Source organism: Dipodomys merriami, unplaced genomic scaffold (genome assembly GCF_024711535.1).
Source record: "Dipodomys merriami isolate MVZ:Mamm:240054 unplaced genomic scaffold, mDipMer1.0.p SCAF_19, whole genome shotgun sequence".
Taxonomy (NCBI): Eukaryota; Metazoa; Chordata; class Mammalia; order Rodentia; family Heteromyidae; genus Dipodomys; species Dipodomys merriami.
The window spans coordinates 22,553,767-22,571,972 of record NW_027203270.1 but is presented as its reverse complement, the minus strand read 5'-3'; the positions used below and the strand labels follow the sequence as shown (position 1 = coordinate 22,571,972).

Sequence of the window (18,206 nt, the reverse complement as noted above, 5' to 3'; positions counted from 1 at the left end):
TTGATTTTGTACTAAAAGGAAAGATAGATTACAAAAAAAACCTAAAATTTTCTGTAAGAGAGTAAACCTGTGTTGTTATAAAAATCAAATGGCTATAGAAGAAGAAAGTTAATTAAGAAAGGTGGAAACATGAGAGGAAGAGAAATTATATATAAACACACACACATATTCAATTCTCAGAATTAAGAGAGAGAAGATGCAATGTATTTTTGGGTCCTACTTGAGAAAGAAAATGAGAAATATCATGCGATATCTTTGAAAACACAAAGATTATAGAAGCTAAGTTCCCACATTTACTATACTGTATTTCCTGATTAGCAATTAGTTGTAAAATCCTCAAGAAACGGACAACTTAGGTTCATTGTGAGAAGACAGCTAAGGAAATGAGAACAGATAAAATGACATTCTGCATTTTGGCTAGTCTTATAACCAAAGACAAATCAAGGCAAGTAGAAACAAAGGATAATGCATATGGTGCCAATTTTGTAAAGGAAAAAAATCAGTTTGAAACTCATAAAATCTCTCAAAAGAATAGTGTGAGCAAATTAGAGACTAAAAAGTAACTGAGAGTCCAATAGCCTGTGGTGGTTTTTTTTTTTGATAACTACTAAACTACTAAACACCCAGAAACAGCTCAGATATGTGCTAAGCAATGTTCCTTTTTTCTGCTATATAATAAGCTTTCATAATATTAACAATCATAGGAAGTTTGTACTTAACACTTTATAACATTTATTGTCTGTGCTAAGGACTGAAGCAGGACTTCATGCATACTAAGCACATGTTCAACCACTGAGCTATATTTCATGTCCCATTTTATTATTTTAAATTGTGTAAGTATCCATTATCTCTTTTGCTCATCAGTATAATAACTCTAAGCAGGGAGTGTTTTTACTATCCTTATTACATACCTGGGGAAACATATGCTTGACAAGATTTGGCATCCTGTTCACCTTGATAGCAAGAAGCATTTGGGTTAGCTAACAATTTGGGGTCTTAATCTAATGTTGTCACTTAACTCTTTTGTAGATATGCCTTGCCCTCTTCACTGTACATTCTGAGAAGGTAAAATATGTAGCTTCAAGGGTTTTTCAGATTTAAATAATAAAAGAATCCTTTATCATCAGCTCTGTAATACCTTCATGATAAAGAGAGGTTAAACAAGTGATAGCACAAAGTCTAAAACTCTGTTACCATCTGCAAAAATTACAAAGAACTACTGAGCAGTAAAGCACCCTCAGGTGCTACAGTAGTTTTGGAGAATGCTCCAACCAACAAAATGTTCAAAGGTAAGAAGTAAATTAGCTCATTCTTCATTGCAATGTTTTCTAGCACTTACATTAAAAATATTTCTACTAAACAAAGGAGGAGGCTGCAATGCTTGGTAAGAAATGTATGCATTATCCTGCCCATGTAATTGTAGCCCCTCTGTACAGTATGTTCTCAAATAAAATAAAATACAATTAAAAAAATATTTCTACTAAAGATATAAATGCATTTGTTACCTGGGTAATTATTTAAGCAAATAAACTGCCTAACTTCTGCAAAAGAAAAAAATGTCTTAGAGGATGTAATTTAGAGATATATATTAAGCTTTGAAGAGTGGATCCAGAACTGGTGAAATGTTTGTCACTACTCTACCAGGTACTGGACATGGTAAAGACTCTGTGTTTGTTTGTGTGTGTGTGTGTATGTATGTATGTATGTATGTATGTATGTATGTATGTATGTATGTATGTGTGTGTGTGTGTGTGTGTGTGTGTGTGTGTGTGAAAGGGGGGGAGAGAGGGAGGGAAAGATGGGAGAGAGAAGAGAGGGGGAGAGAGAGAGAGAGAGAGAGAGAGAGAGAGAGAGAGAGAGAGAGAGAGAGAGAGAGAGCGCACAGTAGTGGGGGAGGAAATCAGTAGAAATGTCCAATCAGGTGTTCTATTTCAGGGTACCGCTAAATAATTAAATAGATGCTGAACAATCAGATTTTGAGAAGGCTGTAGTTTCAACAGTACTCAAAGACTTCAATAAAAGTCCTTGTAATACATTTCCCAACTCCTCGTCATTCCAAATAACAATCTCATATTCACCTAAATTTAGACATCTGTTTTGACTAATTTAGAACATTTGATCAGGTAAATTAGGGAAAATAATATTTTATACAGAGAAGAAATGCATGCAAAGGCAGAGATACAAAAGACAGCACTTCTTTGAAAGAACCTAAGCTCAATAAGGCTAAGAAGTAGAATTTGGTGATATAGTTGGGACCAGAAGCATGCTGACAAAAGTTTAACACTGCCTTTTTCAAAACAAAGGCAAAAGCAACAACAGTAAATTCTGATTTATCTGTAGTGTTTGCTGAACCCCTGGTATAAATGTAAACTTGGTGAGAACTAAACTCAGAGAACTAAGAAACTTCAAGTAGATTTTTCTGGTAATATTTGACTGTAGCATACTACTTGGTAAAGACATACAGAATAGACATAGACCAGGTTAGACTGTGACTTGTAGACCGTATTAGTAATTTTACTTTATCCTGTTTATCCTAAGGGCAACTGAGGAACATGATTAAAAGATTTGAGGGTCATAATCAAATTTCCAGCTTACAAATTACCTTAAAACCAGGTGCCAGTGGCTCTTGCCTGTAATTTTAGCTACTGAGGAAGCTGAGATTTGAGGATCATGGTTTGAAGCCACGGTAGACAGGAAAGTCAGGAGACTCTTACCTCCAAGTAATCCCAAAGCCAGAAGTGGATCTGTGGTTCAAGTGGTTGACAATGTTTTGAGCAAAAAAGCTCAGGGTCAGTGTCCTGGCCCCTTGTTCAAGGCACTAGGATGGGAACACACACACACACACACACATACACACACACACACACACACACATTCTCTCTCTCTCTCTCTCTCTCACTGTGGTTTAATTGAGGAGAATAAGAAAAGTATTGTTTTAACTCCTCCCCTTTTTAAAAAATATCACAGACCTCTATGACACTGCGGATGCCTAATGAAACTTTAAAAAATTATTAGCTTTATTAGTGTGTGTTAATTGTACAGATGAGTTTCATTGTGCTATTTCCATACATAAACAATGCAAATTTGATTATATTCCATTACTTTATCTCCCCTCACTTCCCCCCTTCTTTGTACAATTCTTAAAAGTTTCATTATTCTGTTTTCATACGTGTAGATAATATACTTTGATTATATTCACCCATCCCATCTCACTGATTCCCCTCAAACAGTTCCTTTTTTACTTCCCTATCATTTTGTTTTTAGATTTAGATTTCACTTATGTCAGAAAACGTGGGAGGATTGGGTGGGGGTGCAGGGGAGGATGGGAAGGGGAAACAAAGGAGGAGGCTACAATGCTTGATAAGAAATGTACTCATTATCTTGCCCATGTAATTGTAACCCCTCTGTACAGTATTTTCACAATTAAGAAAACATGTGATGCCTATCTTACTGATTCTGGCTTATTTCACTTGTAATGACTCCAGCTGGTTTTTTAAAAAAAATTTTAGTGTGTGTGTGTGTGTGCAGCTGTGTGTGTGTGTGTGTGTGTGTGTGTGTCTGTGTGTGTGCATGTGGGTTCTAGTCCTGGGCTTAATCTGGGGTCTCATGTTCTTAGTTGGCTTTTTGACTCAAGGCTAGTGTACTACCACTTGAGTCACACCTCCACTTCCAGTTTTGTTTTGTTTTTTAACTAGTTAATTGGAGACAACAGTCATTCAGATTTGTCTACTAGGGCTGATGAGTCAGATTTCAACCTTCTGAGTTGCTAGGGTTAGAGATGAATGCCACTGGTAGCAGGCTGTCATGATCTCCAGTTCTATCCATGCTTCCTGAAAATGATAGTTTGTTCTTTTATTCTTGTGCTCATATAATTCTTTATCCATTTATCAGTTGAAAGGCATCTAGGTTTATTTCAGATCTTGGCTTCTGTTAATAGTGCTGTAACAATCATGGGAAAAGTCTCTATTGTATACGCTCAGGGGTGATACAGAAAGATGATAAGGTAGTTCTCTTTTTAGCTTTTTTTTTTTCCTGACTGGGAGAATTGAACTCAGGCCTGGGTACTGTCCCTGAGCCTCTTTGTGTTCAAGGCAGGTGCTCCACCATCTGAGCCACAGTACCACTTCTTGATTTTGAGAGTGGTTAATTGGAGAAAAGGGTCTCTTATCTCCGATTAACCATCTGAAAACTGAAGTGGTGCTATGGCTCAAAGTGGTAGAGCCCTATCTTTGAGCAAAAGGAGCTCAGGGACAGCAACCAAACCCTAAATTCAAGACCCATGACCAAGCAAAAAAAGCCATTCAAGTGGTTATGCAGTAGTGCTTAATTGTGATCTTAATGTGTGCTCCCTTAATGATAAATGATAGCAAGTATTTTTTTTCATGGGTTTATTCACTGTCCAATTATATAAAATGTCTACTCAAATCTTTTGAACATTTTAAAATTAGTCTGTTTTCTGCAAAACTAGAACACCCTGATTTCTTATTCTACCTTTATCGATGATGATTAAAATTTTATGCCAGATAAAAGTCTTAGGTCATTCTCCTGGGAGCATTATTTTTAAAACTATGAAAGCAATTGCAATAATTAGGACCAGAGATTTTTAAGTCATATGTTATCTGAGCTTCACTTTTAGCCTTGTCTTTAACATCTCATGACCTGGGAACAATTATTTTTGAGTTTGTTTTATAAATAGAAGAATAAATATGATCTTTATTATAGTAAACAACATGGAGTTATTTTACAGCTAAACTGGGCTAATTCTGTGCTCATCTCTAGGGATGGCTGAAAGTCTGATGTTGATTTTTGACTAGGATAGATTTATAATTTGATGCTCAAAGTTTAAAACAACCCTAGGAACATACAGGATTAGTTGTTTATTGACAAGTTATACCTAAATGACTTAAGACAGTCTGGCTTGGCTATATGGCCAGAGAGACATCAAAGTCCTCAGTGGGAACTTTTTGGGAAAGTTTCTTTGCACAAGTCTGAAGACAGAGCACATAACTCTATGATTAAGAAAGGATCCTGGAGAGCTGCACCTGGAAGTGTCTTAAGGTCTCTGTGCTTGCCTGCACTTTCTCTAGCTCTATTGTATCTTTACTGAAAGGGATTTCTTGGTGTGTTTTTGATTGAATGTTATATATCCTTTCAATTATCTGATCTTGTGAAAACCTGAGATTACCTTCTTATAGGATTACTATAAGGATTAATAGTGGTACATGAGCCATCATCTGTGCTCAATGTTTCCTTTTTATGATAGTATTAAGGTCAATTATACAGGAAAAATGCCCTGTTTGGTCTCCTTAATTTTTTTGTGTGTGTTACTGGGTTTTGAACTCAGGGTCTCTGGCACCTGCTAGGCAAATGCTCTGAACCTCTTGAGCATATACCTCAAGCCTTTCTTAATAATTTTAATGAATAAAGTGTCCAGACTACTTTAATAAACATGCAAGACAATATAAATATAACCTTATGGCTGCCAGAAATTTACTTAGTGCTATGTAGGTGGGAAAGGTGATATAGTCAATAGTACAATAATTAGGTAACCAATACTTCACATTTCTGAAAACAAGTGGGAAAAGCATGAAAAAAATGAATTTAAATGCTCTAGTGTTCAGTTAATGACTAGAGGGGCATTTAGATCAAACAACACATAAGTATCTGCTAGAATTTACATTACTAAGAAAACAAAGAGTCTCAATTATGTTTTCCTGGCATTTCAAGAAGTAAAATGCCAGGAAAACATAATCACTGAACAATGGACATGGTTATAGATATTTAATCTGCATAGGTGCTAAGTTATATAAGGATATATAAGATCGAATTTCTCAATGAAATCAAAATGAAAGGTCCTAACATTTTATTAAAAGGAAAAAATACAAGACTATATTCTTCTAGAAGAGAATATAATTTTAAGAGAAACAAAAGTCAGAAACAAAAACTGAGTCACCTTCCAGTTAATAACTTTGCTATATATATATATACACACACATATATATACATATATATATATATATATATATATATATCAACACCAAAATGACCATAGTTAAAACTAAAAATAAAAAAGGAGTACTGAGTTTAGAAAGAATTTTGTAATTCTAACTACTTGGGAGGTAGAGGTAGGAAGATTACAGTTTGAGGCCAGCTTGGGCAAAAAAAAAAAAAATACAAGATGCTATCTCAAACACAAATTAGGTAGGTTCTGGTAGCCCATACCTGTAAACCTAGCTATATAGAGAATAAGGATGAGGAAGACTGGAGTTCTAGTATAGCATGAGTGGAAAAGTTGGAGAGATTCTATCTCAATGGAAGAAAGTGGGCCCACGAATGAAATGAAAAATAAGAGGATTGCAGTTCAGGTGCGTGCCAAGGCATGAGACAAGACTTTACCTCAAAAATAACCAGCACACACAAAAAACAGGTTGGTGATGTGGCCCAGTGGTAGAATATCTGCTTAGCAAGTATGAAGCTCTAAGTTCAAACCTCAGTAACACCAAAAACAAATAGAAAAACAAAAGAAAAATAAAATAACTCACAGGCATTTGGTGATTCCTATCTGTAAACTCTCCACTTGGGAGAAAGAGGTGAAGAGGATCAAAGTTTCAGGCAGCCCAAGCAAAAATGTTTGAGAAACTTCATCTCAAAGAAAGAAAGTAGGTGTGGTGGCTCACACCTGACATTCTAGTTGTAACTGGAAGTAGCATAAAACAGTAGACTAGTCCAAGTATGAGCCCAGGAGAAAAAAGTAAGACCCTATTTCAAAATAATCAGAACAGGGGCTGGGAAGGTGGCTCAGTGGTAGAACGCTTGCCTTGCATGCCTGAGGCCCTGGGTTCGATTCCTCAGCACCACATAAGCAAAAAGAAAAAAGCCGGAAGTGGCGCTGTGGCTCAAGTGGTAGAGCGCTAGCCTTGAGCTGAAGAGCTGAGGGACAGCGCCCAGGCCCAGAGTTCAGGCCCCACGACCAGACAAAAAAAAAAAAGTTAAAAAAAAATAATCAGTACAACAAAGGTCTGGCTCAATGGCAGAGGGTCGCCTAGTAAATATGAGGCCCTGAGTTTAAACCTCTGTACTGCCAAGAAAACCAAACCAAAGTGAAAACAAACAACTTCCTCTCTCCTCCCCCAAAGAATCACACACACACACACACACACACACACACACACACACACACACACACACACACACACACACACACACACACACACACACACACACACACACACACACACACACACACACAGTCACTGCTTATCCCTTTTTCTTGAAATATTTTCCCCCTATTTTTCTCTTCCATATAAATTTAGTGATAATTTATCCTAGTTTTGTGATATGTCACTGGAAATTTGATAGGATTTCTCTGTATCTAAACACCATTTTCAGCATGTTGTCATTTTAACAATATTAATTCTGCCAATCCATGAACATGGGAGGTCTTTCATCTTCTAGTTACTTCAAGTTTCTTCTTCATTGTTAATTTTCATAAGTGTTTCACTGCCTTGCACTATTAGGAGTATTATGATTATGAATATTATGATTGTTTCCCTGATTTCTTTCTCAGCATGTCATGACTGGTATATAGGAAGCCAACTTACCAAGTGTCAAACCAACTTGATACGGTATCAAGGCAACACTAGATTGTCAAAGAATGGGAATGGAAGGGTTTCTTTCCCTTTCTATTTTATAGGGTTGTTTGAGCAACATGTTTTTCTTCCTTGAAGACGTGGTAGAACTGAGCAATAAACCCACTTGGTCCTAGTTTAAATTTTTTTTAATTTATTGATATTCTATCCTCTGGATTTTGGTGCATTCTGGTCTAATATTTTCCTTTTCACCTCTAATTTTATCAGCTTGAATTTTCTTTCTCTTTCTTTTGGCTAGTTTTGCTAAGGGCTTGTCAGTCTTGTTTATCTTATCAAATCAACACTGTTTCACTAATACTTTGTGCTGCTCTTGTGAGTTTTATTTAATTAATTTCACCTCTGATCTCTAGTTTTCCTTTCATTCTACTAATTTTATGTGTGGCTTGCTCTTGTTTTTCCAAGACATTGAGATTCATTATTAGGCTATTTAGTTGAGATCACTGACTTTTTTTTTTTTTTTTTTTTAAGACAGGGTTTTGCTACATAGCTCAGGCTGGCCTCAAATGTTATATAGCCAAGGCTGGACTTGACCTAACTGTCCTTCCTGCTTCACTCTTCTAAGAACTGTGATCATAGTTATGTGTCTAGCCACCCTCATACATACTTTATAACCTTCCTTTAGAACTGTCTTTTCCATATTCCAAATATTCTCATAAAATGATGTTTTCATTTAAATTTTATTCTAGGTATTTTTAAGACTTCCTACTCTCAATTTTGTTAAGGATACAATGATCATTCAAAAATACACTGTTTAATCTTTGTGAGTTTGTACAGATCCTATAGCTTCTCTTGATATTGATGTCTAGTTTTATTCCTTCATGATCTATTAGATATAGGCAATGACTTCAACTGTTTCTATTTGGCAGGATCTGCTTATGGCCTAAAATGTGTTCTAATTTGGAGAAAGTTCCATGGGCTACTGAGAACAGTGTCTATTCTGGACCTGTTTAATGGAATGCTCTGTAGAGATCTGTTAAGTCTTATTATCTGTAGTGCAAGTTATTCTGAAATTTCTTTTTTTTTGGGGGGGGGGTCCGGTCATTGAGCCTGAACTCTGGGCCTGGGTGCTGTCCCTCAGCTCTTCAGCTCAAGGCTAGCCCGCTCTACCACTTGAGCCACAGTGCCACTTCCGGCTTTTTTCATTTTGCTTATGTGGTGCTAAGGAATCGAACCCAGGGCCTCAGGCATGCAAGGCAAGCGCTCTACCACTGAGCCATCTTCCCAGCCCTATTCTGAAATTTCTTTTTTTTTAAAATTTAATTTAATTTTATTTGTGAACATATTGTACAGAGGAGTTACAATTATGTGGGCAGGATAATGCGTACATTTCTTACCAAGCATTGCAGCCTCCTCCTTTGTTTACCCTTCACATCCCTTCCCAGCCTCCCCCCTCCCCCCCAATCCCAATCCTTCTCCTTCCCCCCCTTCCCCCCCCCGCCCTATTCTGAAATTTCTTTGTCCACTCTTAGTCAATTAGACTGCAGTATTGAGGTCATTCACTCTTACTTTGTGTGGACTTATTTGTCCCTTTACAAAATTTGGTAAAATTATAAATATATAATTATAATTAGTATATCTTTTCAATTGATTCTTATCCCTCTAATTTTGGAATGAAGTTAGTTTTATCAGATATGAGTCTAGTTGTTCTTGCTTGTTTTTGGATTCTGGATGCTTGGAGTATCACTTTCCATCCTTTAATGCTCTCAGTCTATCATACCTCTGAGATGACTTTCTTTCAGACAACAGTTGGGTCTTGCTTTGTAAGCCATCCAGCCAACTATATCTTTTAGTTAAGATATTTAGCATTATTTACATTTAGCATTATTGTTGTACTAATTCCTCATTTTTTTATCTTACTTGCCTCAAGAACTTTATCATTTATGTGTATGATGATGATGATGATGATGATGTTGGTGCTGGTACTGGCACTTTAACTCACTGGCACTTTAACTGAGCTCTTTAACTCAAGCCTAGCGCTCTACCACTTGAGTCACAGCTCCATTTCTGGCTTTTTGTGATTAATTGGAGATAAGAATCTCACAGACTTTTCCTGCCTGGATTGGCTTTGAATTGCAATCTCAAACCTCAGCCTCCAGAGTAGCTAGGAGTAATAACAGGTGTGAGCCTCTGGCATTCAGCTAAAATATATATTTTTAGTATCTTTAAGTAGTTATATAAAGGGGTTGCCATTCAACAAAGAAGTTTATGAATACAATGTCAATGTCATCATTTTCAACATTCTCCCCCATTCTTCCCACCCCACCTCAATTTTCTTCATTTTGTAGGCTACACATTGAATTTTAAGACTGCATTTTTTCCCCACTTCCTCTCTTCATTCATCTATCCTTTCCCTTGACTGTACTGCCTCCTTTTGAGTACCAGTTTCCTGGTATTTATTCTGTTGGATTATGAGTTAGCCTTTCTAAGGAATTACATTGGAATTCTTCCCTGAATCTACCAGATTTCAGTACACTTATGTACACCTGCATACCACCCTGAGTATTTATTTATATACTTACAAATCAACTGTGGCTTCCACATATGAGAGGAAATATGCATCCTTTGTCTCTCTGGGCCTGACTTCACTTAACATGATTTTTTCCGGTACTTATATTTCTTTTCAAATAATGAAGTATCATTCTTTCCAACAGATGAGTAAAATTCCATTATGTCTATCTATCATGTCATCAGGCCAAATTTCTACAGTAGACTTCAGGCTTGTAAAAACTATAGCCCTGCAGCTAGAACTGCCAGTTCTTTGTCACAAGGATTGGTCTGATTTACTTTGTGGATGCTGCTTTGGGTTTACCTCAATCCCCTTTTCCCTCCCACCACTGGTGGGGTTGGAGTTGTGGATGGTTTACTATTTTAGTATCCATCATCTTTCTATTTCCTGTTCTTTCTTAGCTGTTCAGATCTATTTTTCTTGATTCACAATGCTTTTTCTCTCTCTCTTTGAAGTATACTGTTTCCTTGGTTGCCCCGACTCTTCTCATTTATGAAGAAAACTTCCAATTTGGCTTCTCACACCAGTACCTCTCACCTACTCATATTATCTCCATTCCTGATACTGTGAACAGGAATTAAAGCAGATAGTGTCAAGAAATAATCACAGTTCCTTGATACGTGATAGCCATGGTTCTTAACATCTGATACTTAGTCAAAAAATTGCAAGAAATGTTACAGTTCACATCTGACTCTTATAAAGTATTTACCTCTAGTCAAGTAAAGATACATAATTTCTAATCAACTGTGCCTTTATCATAGTGTTTTTGTATCTGCTACAAACTGCTAATAATTGAGTTGAAGATAATTTAGATATATTCCTACAATCATGTAGATGAGTAGGAATTTCTTTTTAAAGAATATATTACAAAGTTCACAAGAAAAAAAGACATATATCTCTGCTTAGATTCAAGTTTCAAGTTCTTCATGCCCAAGCCTGTCATAAGAATACACTGTTGAAGGTTCTTGAATCATAAGCAAAGAAACAACATTGTTGTAGAGGGCAAAGATAGGCTACCTTGTTTATAGTAAAAACAAGGAATTAATAGATGCTTTGAACAAACAGACCCCAGAACAATTCAAGTTGAGGCTAATTAGCATTAAAAAATGCAGTACTGGGGATTGAACCCAGGACCACAAGATTTCTAGGCAAGCTTTCTACCATTTAATCTTAATGTCTTCTGTGTTCACAGAGCTCTCTACTATACGAGTAAAGAATAAACTTTTACTAGACAGTGTTGGTAGAGAGATGACATATGGGTATTGACAGAAATAACCAACCCTACAGAATTATCCCCTTCTAATTCCTGATAAGTCTGCAGAGGGACTGTTTTCATTTTATTGACCTTTATTTCTCTCTCCAGCATCATTAAAAAGACAAAGACAAGCCATATTTATATATTTATTCATACATATGTAAAAGATTTTTGAAAGTAAATGTGTGTAATTAATTACTTTTTAGCAATACTGGAGTCTGAACTCAAGGCCTTGAGCTTGCTAGGCGGTGCTCTACCCATTAGAACCATGTTTTCAGCCCTTTGACTTGTTATTTTTTTATTTTTATTTTTGGGTCCAGTCGTGGGGCCTGAACTCTGGGCCTGGGCACTGTCCCTCAGCTCTTCAGCTCAAGGCTAGCGCTCTACTACTTGAGCCACAGTGCCACTTCCGGCTTTTTTCTTTTTGCTTATGTGGTGCTGGGGAATTGAACCCAGGGCCTCAGGCATGCAAGGCAAGCGCTCTACCACTGATCCACCTTCCCAGCCCCTTCAGTTATTTTTTTAATAAATTCTCACATTTTTGCCTGGGCTGACTTATACCAATATTCTCCTATTTCTAATTCCTCCACAGCTAAGATGACAGGGCAATGCACCCAGATTATTAGTTGAGACAGGGTGTGGGTAATTTTTGCTTGAGCTGTCTCTAAACCAGAATCTTCCCAGTTTCTGTCTCCTGATTAGCTGAGATTACTGAGTGATGTATCTGGTCATGTATAATTATTTTTAAAAAGACAAAAAAGAATACAAAATGGTTAATATAAAAGCCAACTTACCAATGATTCCACTGTCTCTGCTTTCAAGGGTGGAAGTTGGACTGGTAACAGCCCCATAACTACAGTCCTTGGCAGTTGCATTTGTACTGACTGGTGGGAGGGTAGAACAGGGGCTACTTGCTGGTGGAGAGGCAGTGCTGCTAGTCAGGGTGGAGCAGGGACTTATTCTCTGGGTAATTGCTGAAGTCTGAAAGATTAAACAACAAAAAGTAGGATAAATACATTAGGTATCATAGCAAAATAATATCTTTATGAATAAACAATCTACACATACAATTTTTTTTTTTTACCACTATTAGGCTTTGTTTTTGTTTTCCAAGATAAGAGAGTCTACAATTAAGGTAAAAGTTGATAAAAGTAACATCAGTAGATACTTGTGGCCAGTTTTTCTGCTTAGGTAACAACTGTTCCAAGTACTTTTGCTAACAGAAAATAGGAATTTCTTATTCAACACGTTTCTAGTTCAACTCAAAAGTCCCCAGAAGGCATAGAACTTTCCTTTGTTAATAATTTAGATTACAGAATAGACATTTACTAGATAGAAAAAAGAAATAATAGCTCATAGCCAAGAATAAAAAATAAAAATTTTGATACATAGACAGCTGTCTAGAGACAATAAATAAATGCAGAGAGAAATTATTTATTCTCAAAGTAAATGTTAACTCTCAATGTTAGCTTAATACAAAATGAAATTTCTTTGTAGAAAGTAACTACACACTAAGATTGACCTATATCATGAGTGATTCCTTCACTGCAAACTATCTTCTTTGTAGGTTTTTAATGCAAAAGATAAAACTACGATAAGATTTATAAGGTCCATCCTAACGTCTTAGAAACTGTTGAGAGAAGAAAATAAATTTGGAACTTGAATATCACTTTCAAAATTTGGTCTTTTGTTGCCAAAAAATTATATATACCAGTTTGCTGTCCTAGATTCAGTCATCACAGTACTATTTGCAGGATATTACGACTATAAGATTTTTCCTAAATATAGCAGTCATCTATTAATATGCTCTTTAGATCAGAAGTCACCAAATGAACATAGCCTCTTAGTTCTTAATAATTTCCTAAGAATAGAAATTCTAGTGTTCAATTTAACCACCTTCTGTTGAGAGTATTAAACAACTACTATTTTGATTTATTGTTAATATTTTACATCTACAGAAAGCTTAAAACAAATTTCTACATTTTGATTTATTGTTAATATTTTACATCTACAGAAAGCTTAAAACAAATTTCTACTTAAAACATATTTCTACTATTTCTAGTACTTATTAATCTGGTATTAAAGGCATAATAAATAGCATTTTCTTCTAAGAAATGTGAAAATGAAACATCAAAAATATGAAAGCAATGAAATAGCCACATAATTCATATAGTCATACATACATTTATATGCTAACTTTATTACATGTTACTTTATACTTTTTAAGATATTTTACAGCTTGTGGAGCATTTTAACATTAAAAATTTAACTTGACCCTTGAAACAATCCTGTAATGTGTTATTTCTTGTTATACTAGAATATTACGGTGTAGCTGTTAAGAACACAAAATGTAAAATAAGAATATTTGTATATTCTTTCTAACAATGTGATTACATTTTCTTATTTGAATATTGAAATATGAGTCAACACTATTATACTGAATGGTAATGAAATTTAAACAAAACAATACAAGTAATGCAATTAGTGCAGTGATTGGTATACTTGAAGCATTTAATAACGGTCAGTTCTTATTACCTATAAAAAACATCCCAAGCTCAGAGATTAAGTGACATCCCTTAGTTTAAAAATGGTAGGTGCTGTGGGTACTGGTGGCTCACACCTGTAATCCTAGCTACTCAGGAGGCTGAGATCTGAGGATAGTGTTTCAAAGCCAGCCGGGGCAGGAACTCTTATCTCCAATAAACCACTAGAAAACCAGAAGTGGCACTGTAGCTCAAGTGGTACAGCGCTCACCTTGAGTTGAAGAGCACAGGAACAGCGCCCAAGCCCAGAGCTCAAGCCCTGCGACCACCACCCCCCCGGCCTCCCCTCAACAAAAAAGGTAGGTACTAGACATGAAACTAGGATATATGTTCTCTACATGCTGGTTCAATGGCTTTTCTGTTATGCTGTGGTTTGTTAATGATTCTACTTATTTATATAAGATTATTTTACTCAGAACATCTATAAGCAAGGCATATTCCATAGAGTTGTGACTTTTTTTCAGAAATCACTATAACATGAGGAACCTCAAAAATGAGAAGCACAAGTTTTATCAGTTCAGGAAATGTTATTTTGTATAAAAAAGGAGTCTTTGGTAATACTCAGGCAATAATATATAAGATTTATATCATGTTACTTGGTCATTATTAGTCATATATTGATTAGATATGAATGTTAAAAGATAAAATATAGATGTTTTATTTACCCCAGTATTTATATAACCTTCAATATGTCACTTTCATTTTTTTATCCATAAAGTATAGCATATTGACATGTATACAATGTAAATTGGTTTTTTAAAAAAATTGATCAGGACTGCCAATGGGAAGATTCTTTTCCTGTAAGAGATACCAAGAAAAATCCCACAACTAAATCTGTAATATGTTATCCACTGATAATAAGAACTCTGAAGAAAATAAAGCAAAGGGACATCAGGATGAGTAAGTGGTATTAAATAGAGTCATTAAGGAAGATCTCTCTGAGACAGAAATATTAAGTAGAATGCTGAGTGAAGTGAGGTAGAGAATTATGCATGAAGCGCATACCAGTAAGAATAAACATGTTTTATGTTCAAGGAGTAATAGGATGCCAGAATGGGTGGAGAGCAGTTGACTGGTGAATGTGAAAGGGGAGAAAATAATGAAGGAAAGCTATCAAGGGAGGAGATCAGATAGTGCCTTTCTTGGTTGTAGTAGACTTTAAATTTTATTAATGTGATGGGAATTCAATGGTAGATTAAAAGCAGAGAAGTGATAGAATCACATTTGTTAAGGATCACTCTGGCAACTGTGTGAATATAATGTATGAGGATAAAAGTAGAAGTAGAGAATGATTAGGAAGACACTTTTTAAAAATTATCTTTAAGTAGTGGTATAAAGGAGTTGACATTCAATGAAGCAGTTTATGAATATGATTCATCTTGGTCAATGTTACCCCTTTGAGCATGCTTAGCCCTTTCTCCCAATCCTCCTTCCCTAATTTTTCCTAATTTTGTAAGATGCATTGAGTTTTTTTTTTTTAACTGCAGTTGAGGTCTATTTACTGAGTACCTATTAATGGTTGACATTGTCTAGGTTCAGAGGATTTAGCACTGAAGTGAACAAAAATCCCAGCTGTTCTAGTTTAACATGCTTATCAAAATTGCAGTTGCTGAGGGAAAAGATGACTGACTTAGACTCAGTTGAAGCAGGAAAAGTAGTAATGAGGAATCAGACAGTATATATTTTGAAGACAAAATCCACAATTTTCTAGAAGAGTAAAGGTGGGATATGAGAGAAACTAAGAATGGCTCCAATACTTCTTTTCTAAGCAAGTAAGTGATACCATTTGCTTAACTGAGAAGTTGCAGAATGAGCAGGCACTGATGGGGAAATGAAAAAAATGCTTTTAATATTTTAAGTTAAAATATTAAATTTTATATATTTTAAATATGTAGTTTGAAAGTACTAAATAGGCAGTTTCACACAAACACCTTTAGATTTGTGAGAAAAGGCAGTGCAAAAGGCAAAGAAAAGGGGGAAATGGTGGGACTAGAGATAATTCAGGAATTAAGATAGCATTTATAGAACTAAGGATTGAGCAGAATCAGTAAGTATATGAATTTTTTTTTGGGGGGGGTCAAGCCACTTTATTGACGCTCGGAGGCAGGGAGGGGTTGAAAATGCAACGCAGAGTGCACACTGGCGTCCTCGACAGGGAGGGCCCTTCCCGGATCCCTAGTCTCGAAAGCTAAGTATCTGAATTTTAAGTATATAAATTTTATAAAAACTTCCCAAGTGCACTCAGCAAAACCAATGACCTAAGAATAAAAATAAGAGATCTAAAGGCAGGTATGTGCACTGAAATTATCCTTGTGTAGAATTTATTATGACATAACTAATATATGACATAGAATTTTCACAAATGTTTATGTATTGTGCAGTTTGAAATTAATTTTGTCATTTTTCTGAATGAAATGCTTACAAGACATTTATGTTAATAATTAAGATTACATAAATGAATCAGATTCTTACAATTTCTTTGCTATCCTTAAAAGATAGAAAACAGCTCAAAAAAGAAAACTATTAAATGGAATTTTAATCACTGATGTTTTAAAACTTTTTAGACCATTCACTTTTTCATGTTTTCTACTTTTCTAACATGTATTTAAAATTTTTTAGGTAAATCTTTATATTCTATACATTTGGTTGCATTTATTTTTCTTTATTGTACTTTAAAATATTGGATAATTTCTGTGATTTCATGATGTTTAGGAGTATATTAGTTACTATTAAATATATGAGAATTATTTTTTTTCTGGTGGTACTGGGGTTTGAACTCATGGCCTTTGTGCTTGGTAGGCAGGCATTCTACTGCCTAGCCATAATCCATCTATTTTAGGCTTCTCATACTAGCTAGAATGAAAGGTGTGGACCACTGTGCTCAGATCTCAGTTGAGAAGGGCTACTGTAAACTTTTTTTGGTCTGGGCTGGCCTTCTCAATCTCAGCTTCCCAAGTAGATAGTATTTTTAAGTATGAGGCATTAGTGTCTAGTTACATTTGGCCATTTTTTTTTCTTTTGCAGTATTTGAGGTTTGAATTCAGGACTTCATACTCAGCTATCACTTGACCCATGCCTCTAGCTCTGCTATTTGCTGGTTATTTTGAAAAAGTATTATGGACTTTTCTGCCCAGACTGGCCTCAAGCTGTGAACCTCTGTATGTCAACTTCCTAAGTCATTAGTGTTCCATTATTTGAGGATCTTAAAAGTTTTCTTTTAACTTTAAATTTCTAAGTAACCATTTTATAATTCTACTGTGATCAAAGTAATTGGTATATTTTAAAATTTGTGAAGAATTTCTGCTCCACATTTTACCAGTTTAGTCAATAATCTATGTGTACGTGAAAACAGTAAAATACTCATATGTCAATTTTGTTGGCTGGCTGGTTTGCTTACTTGCTTGCATATTTATCTATCTATTTATTTATTTATTTATTCTTTTTGGATTTGAAATCAAACAATATATAAAAAGACAGTAATAAACTGAAGAAATATAGTGACTATGGAAAATGAAGTTATACTTCAAGCCTCAAATTGCATTAAACACTTGGGACTGTTCCTTTCAGAATGAATACACACACACACACACACACACACACACACACACACACACACACACACACACACACACACACACACACACACACACATACACACACAATTTTTCTTCTAGTATAAGAAGCTGATTCACATTGCATTTCACAAAGCTGACAGCAAGCAACTTTTACCTGATTTTCATCCTGCACCTCCATCCCGTACTGGTCACCTGGCTGAACCTCTGTGACTTTCTCACCAAGGAGGAAACCCAGACGCGTCATGAGTGTGTTTGCAGCCTCATCTACAGATGGAGGGGGGCCAAGTTCCTGCTCAGCATCATCTATAACAAGAAGGCATGGAAAACCATGAATCTTTCATACTACAGTGCTCTGGTCTTTGCCTAGGTTTATACTGTTTGCTCATTTCTTCAGTTTTCACATTGTGAACCCAAAATTCTAAATTACAGTACGTGTGCAGATAGTCCCACTTTTAAAGACTATAATTTGATGTAGAGTATACTGAGATTATCTTCAATTTATGTATTGAGGACACTTGAACTTGGGAGGATGTTTTTGTTTCTTATTAATCAGAAAAAAGCTATTTCTTTGGTAATTGCTTTCCTAACATAGTCCTAGTCTTGACATCTAGTTCCTAGTCATAATCACTTCACTCAGGTTCTTTTACCATGTTTTTTTTTTCTTTTTAACAGTTTGCA

The 18,206-nt window shown here is 35.6% G+C and overlaps 1 protein-coding gene across 8 annotated transcripts in view; it reads right to left on the bottom strand.

Annotated features, from left to right (window-relative positions):
• Positions 1 to 18,206, bottom strand: part of Tanc2 (tetratricopeptide repeat, ankyrin repeat and coiled-coil containing 2) — a 282,394-nt gene that overhangs the window by 130,931 nt on the left and 133,257 nt on the right. For all 8 annotated transcript variants that reach the window (XM_070027717.1, XM_070027718.1, XM_070027719.1 and 5 more), the window contains 2 exons: positions 17,683 to 17,831; positions 12,205 to 12,391 (listed from right to left, as the gene is read on the bottom strand). In XM_070027717.1, the coding sequence (XP_069883818.1) occupies positions 12,205 to 12,391; positions 17,683 to 17,831 (336 nt within the window). The remainder of the gene's footprint in view (positions 1 to 12,204; positions 12,392 to 17,682; positions 17,832 to 18,206) is intronic.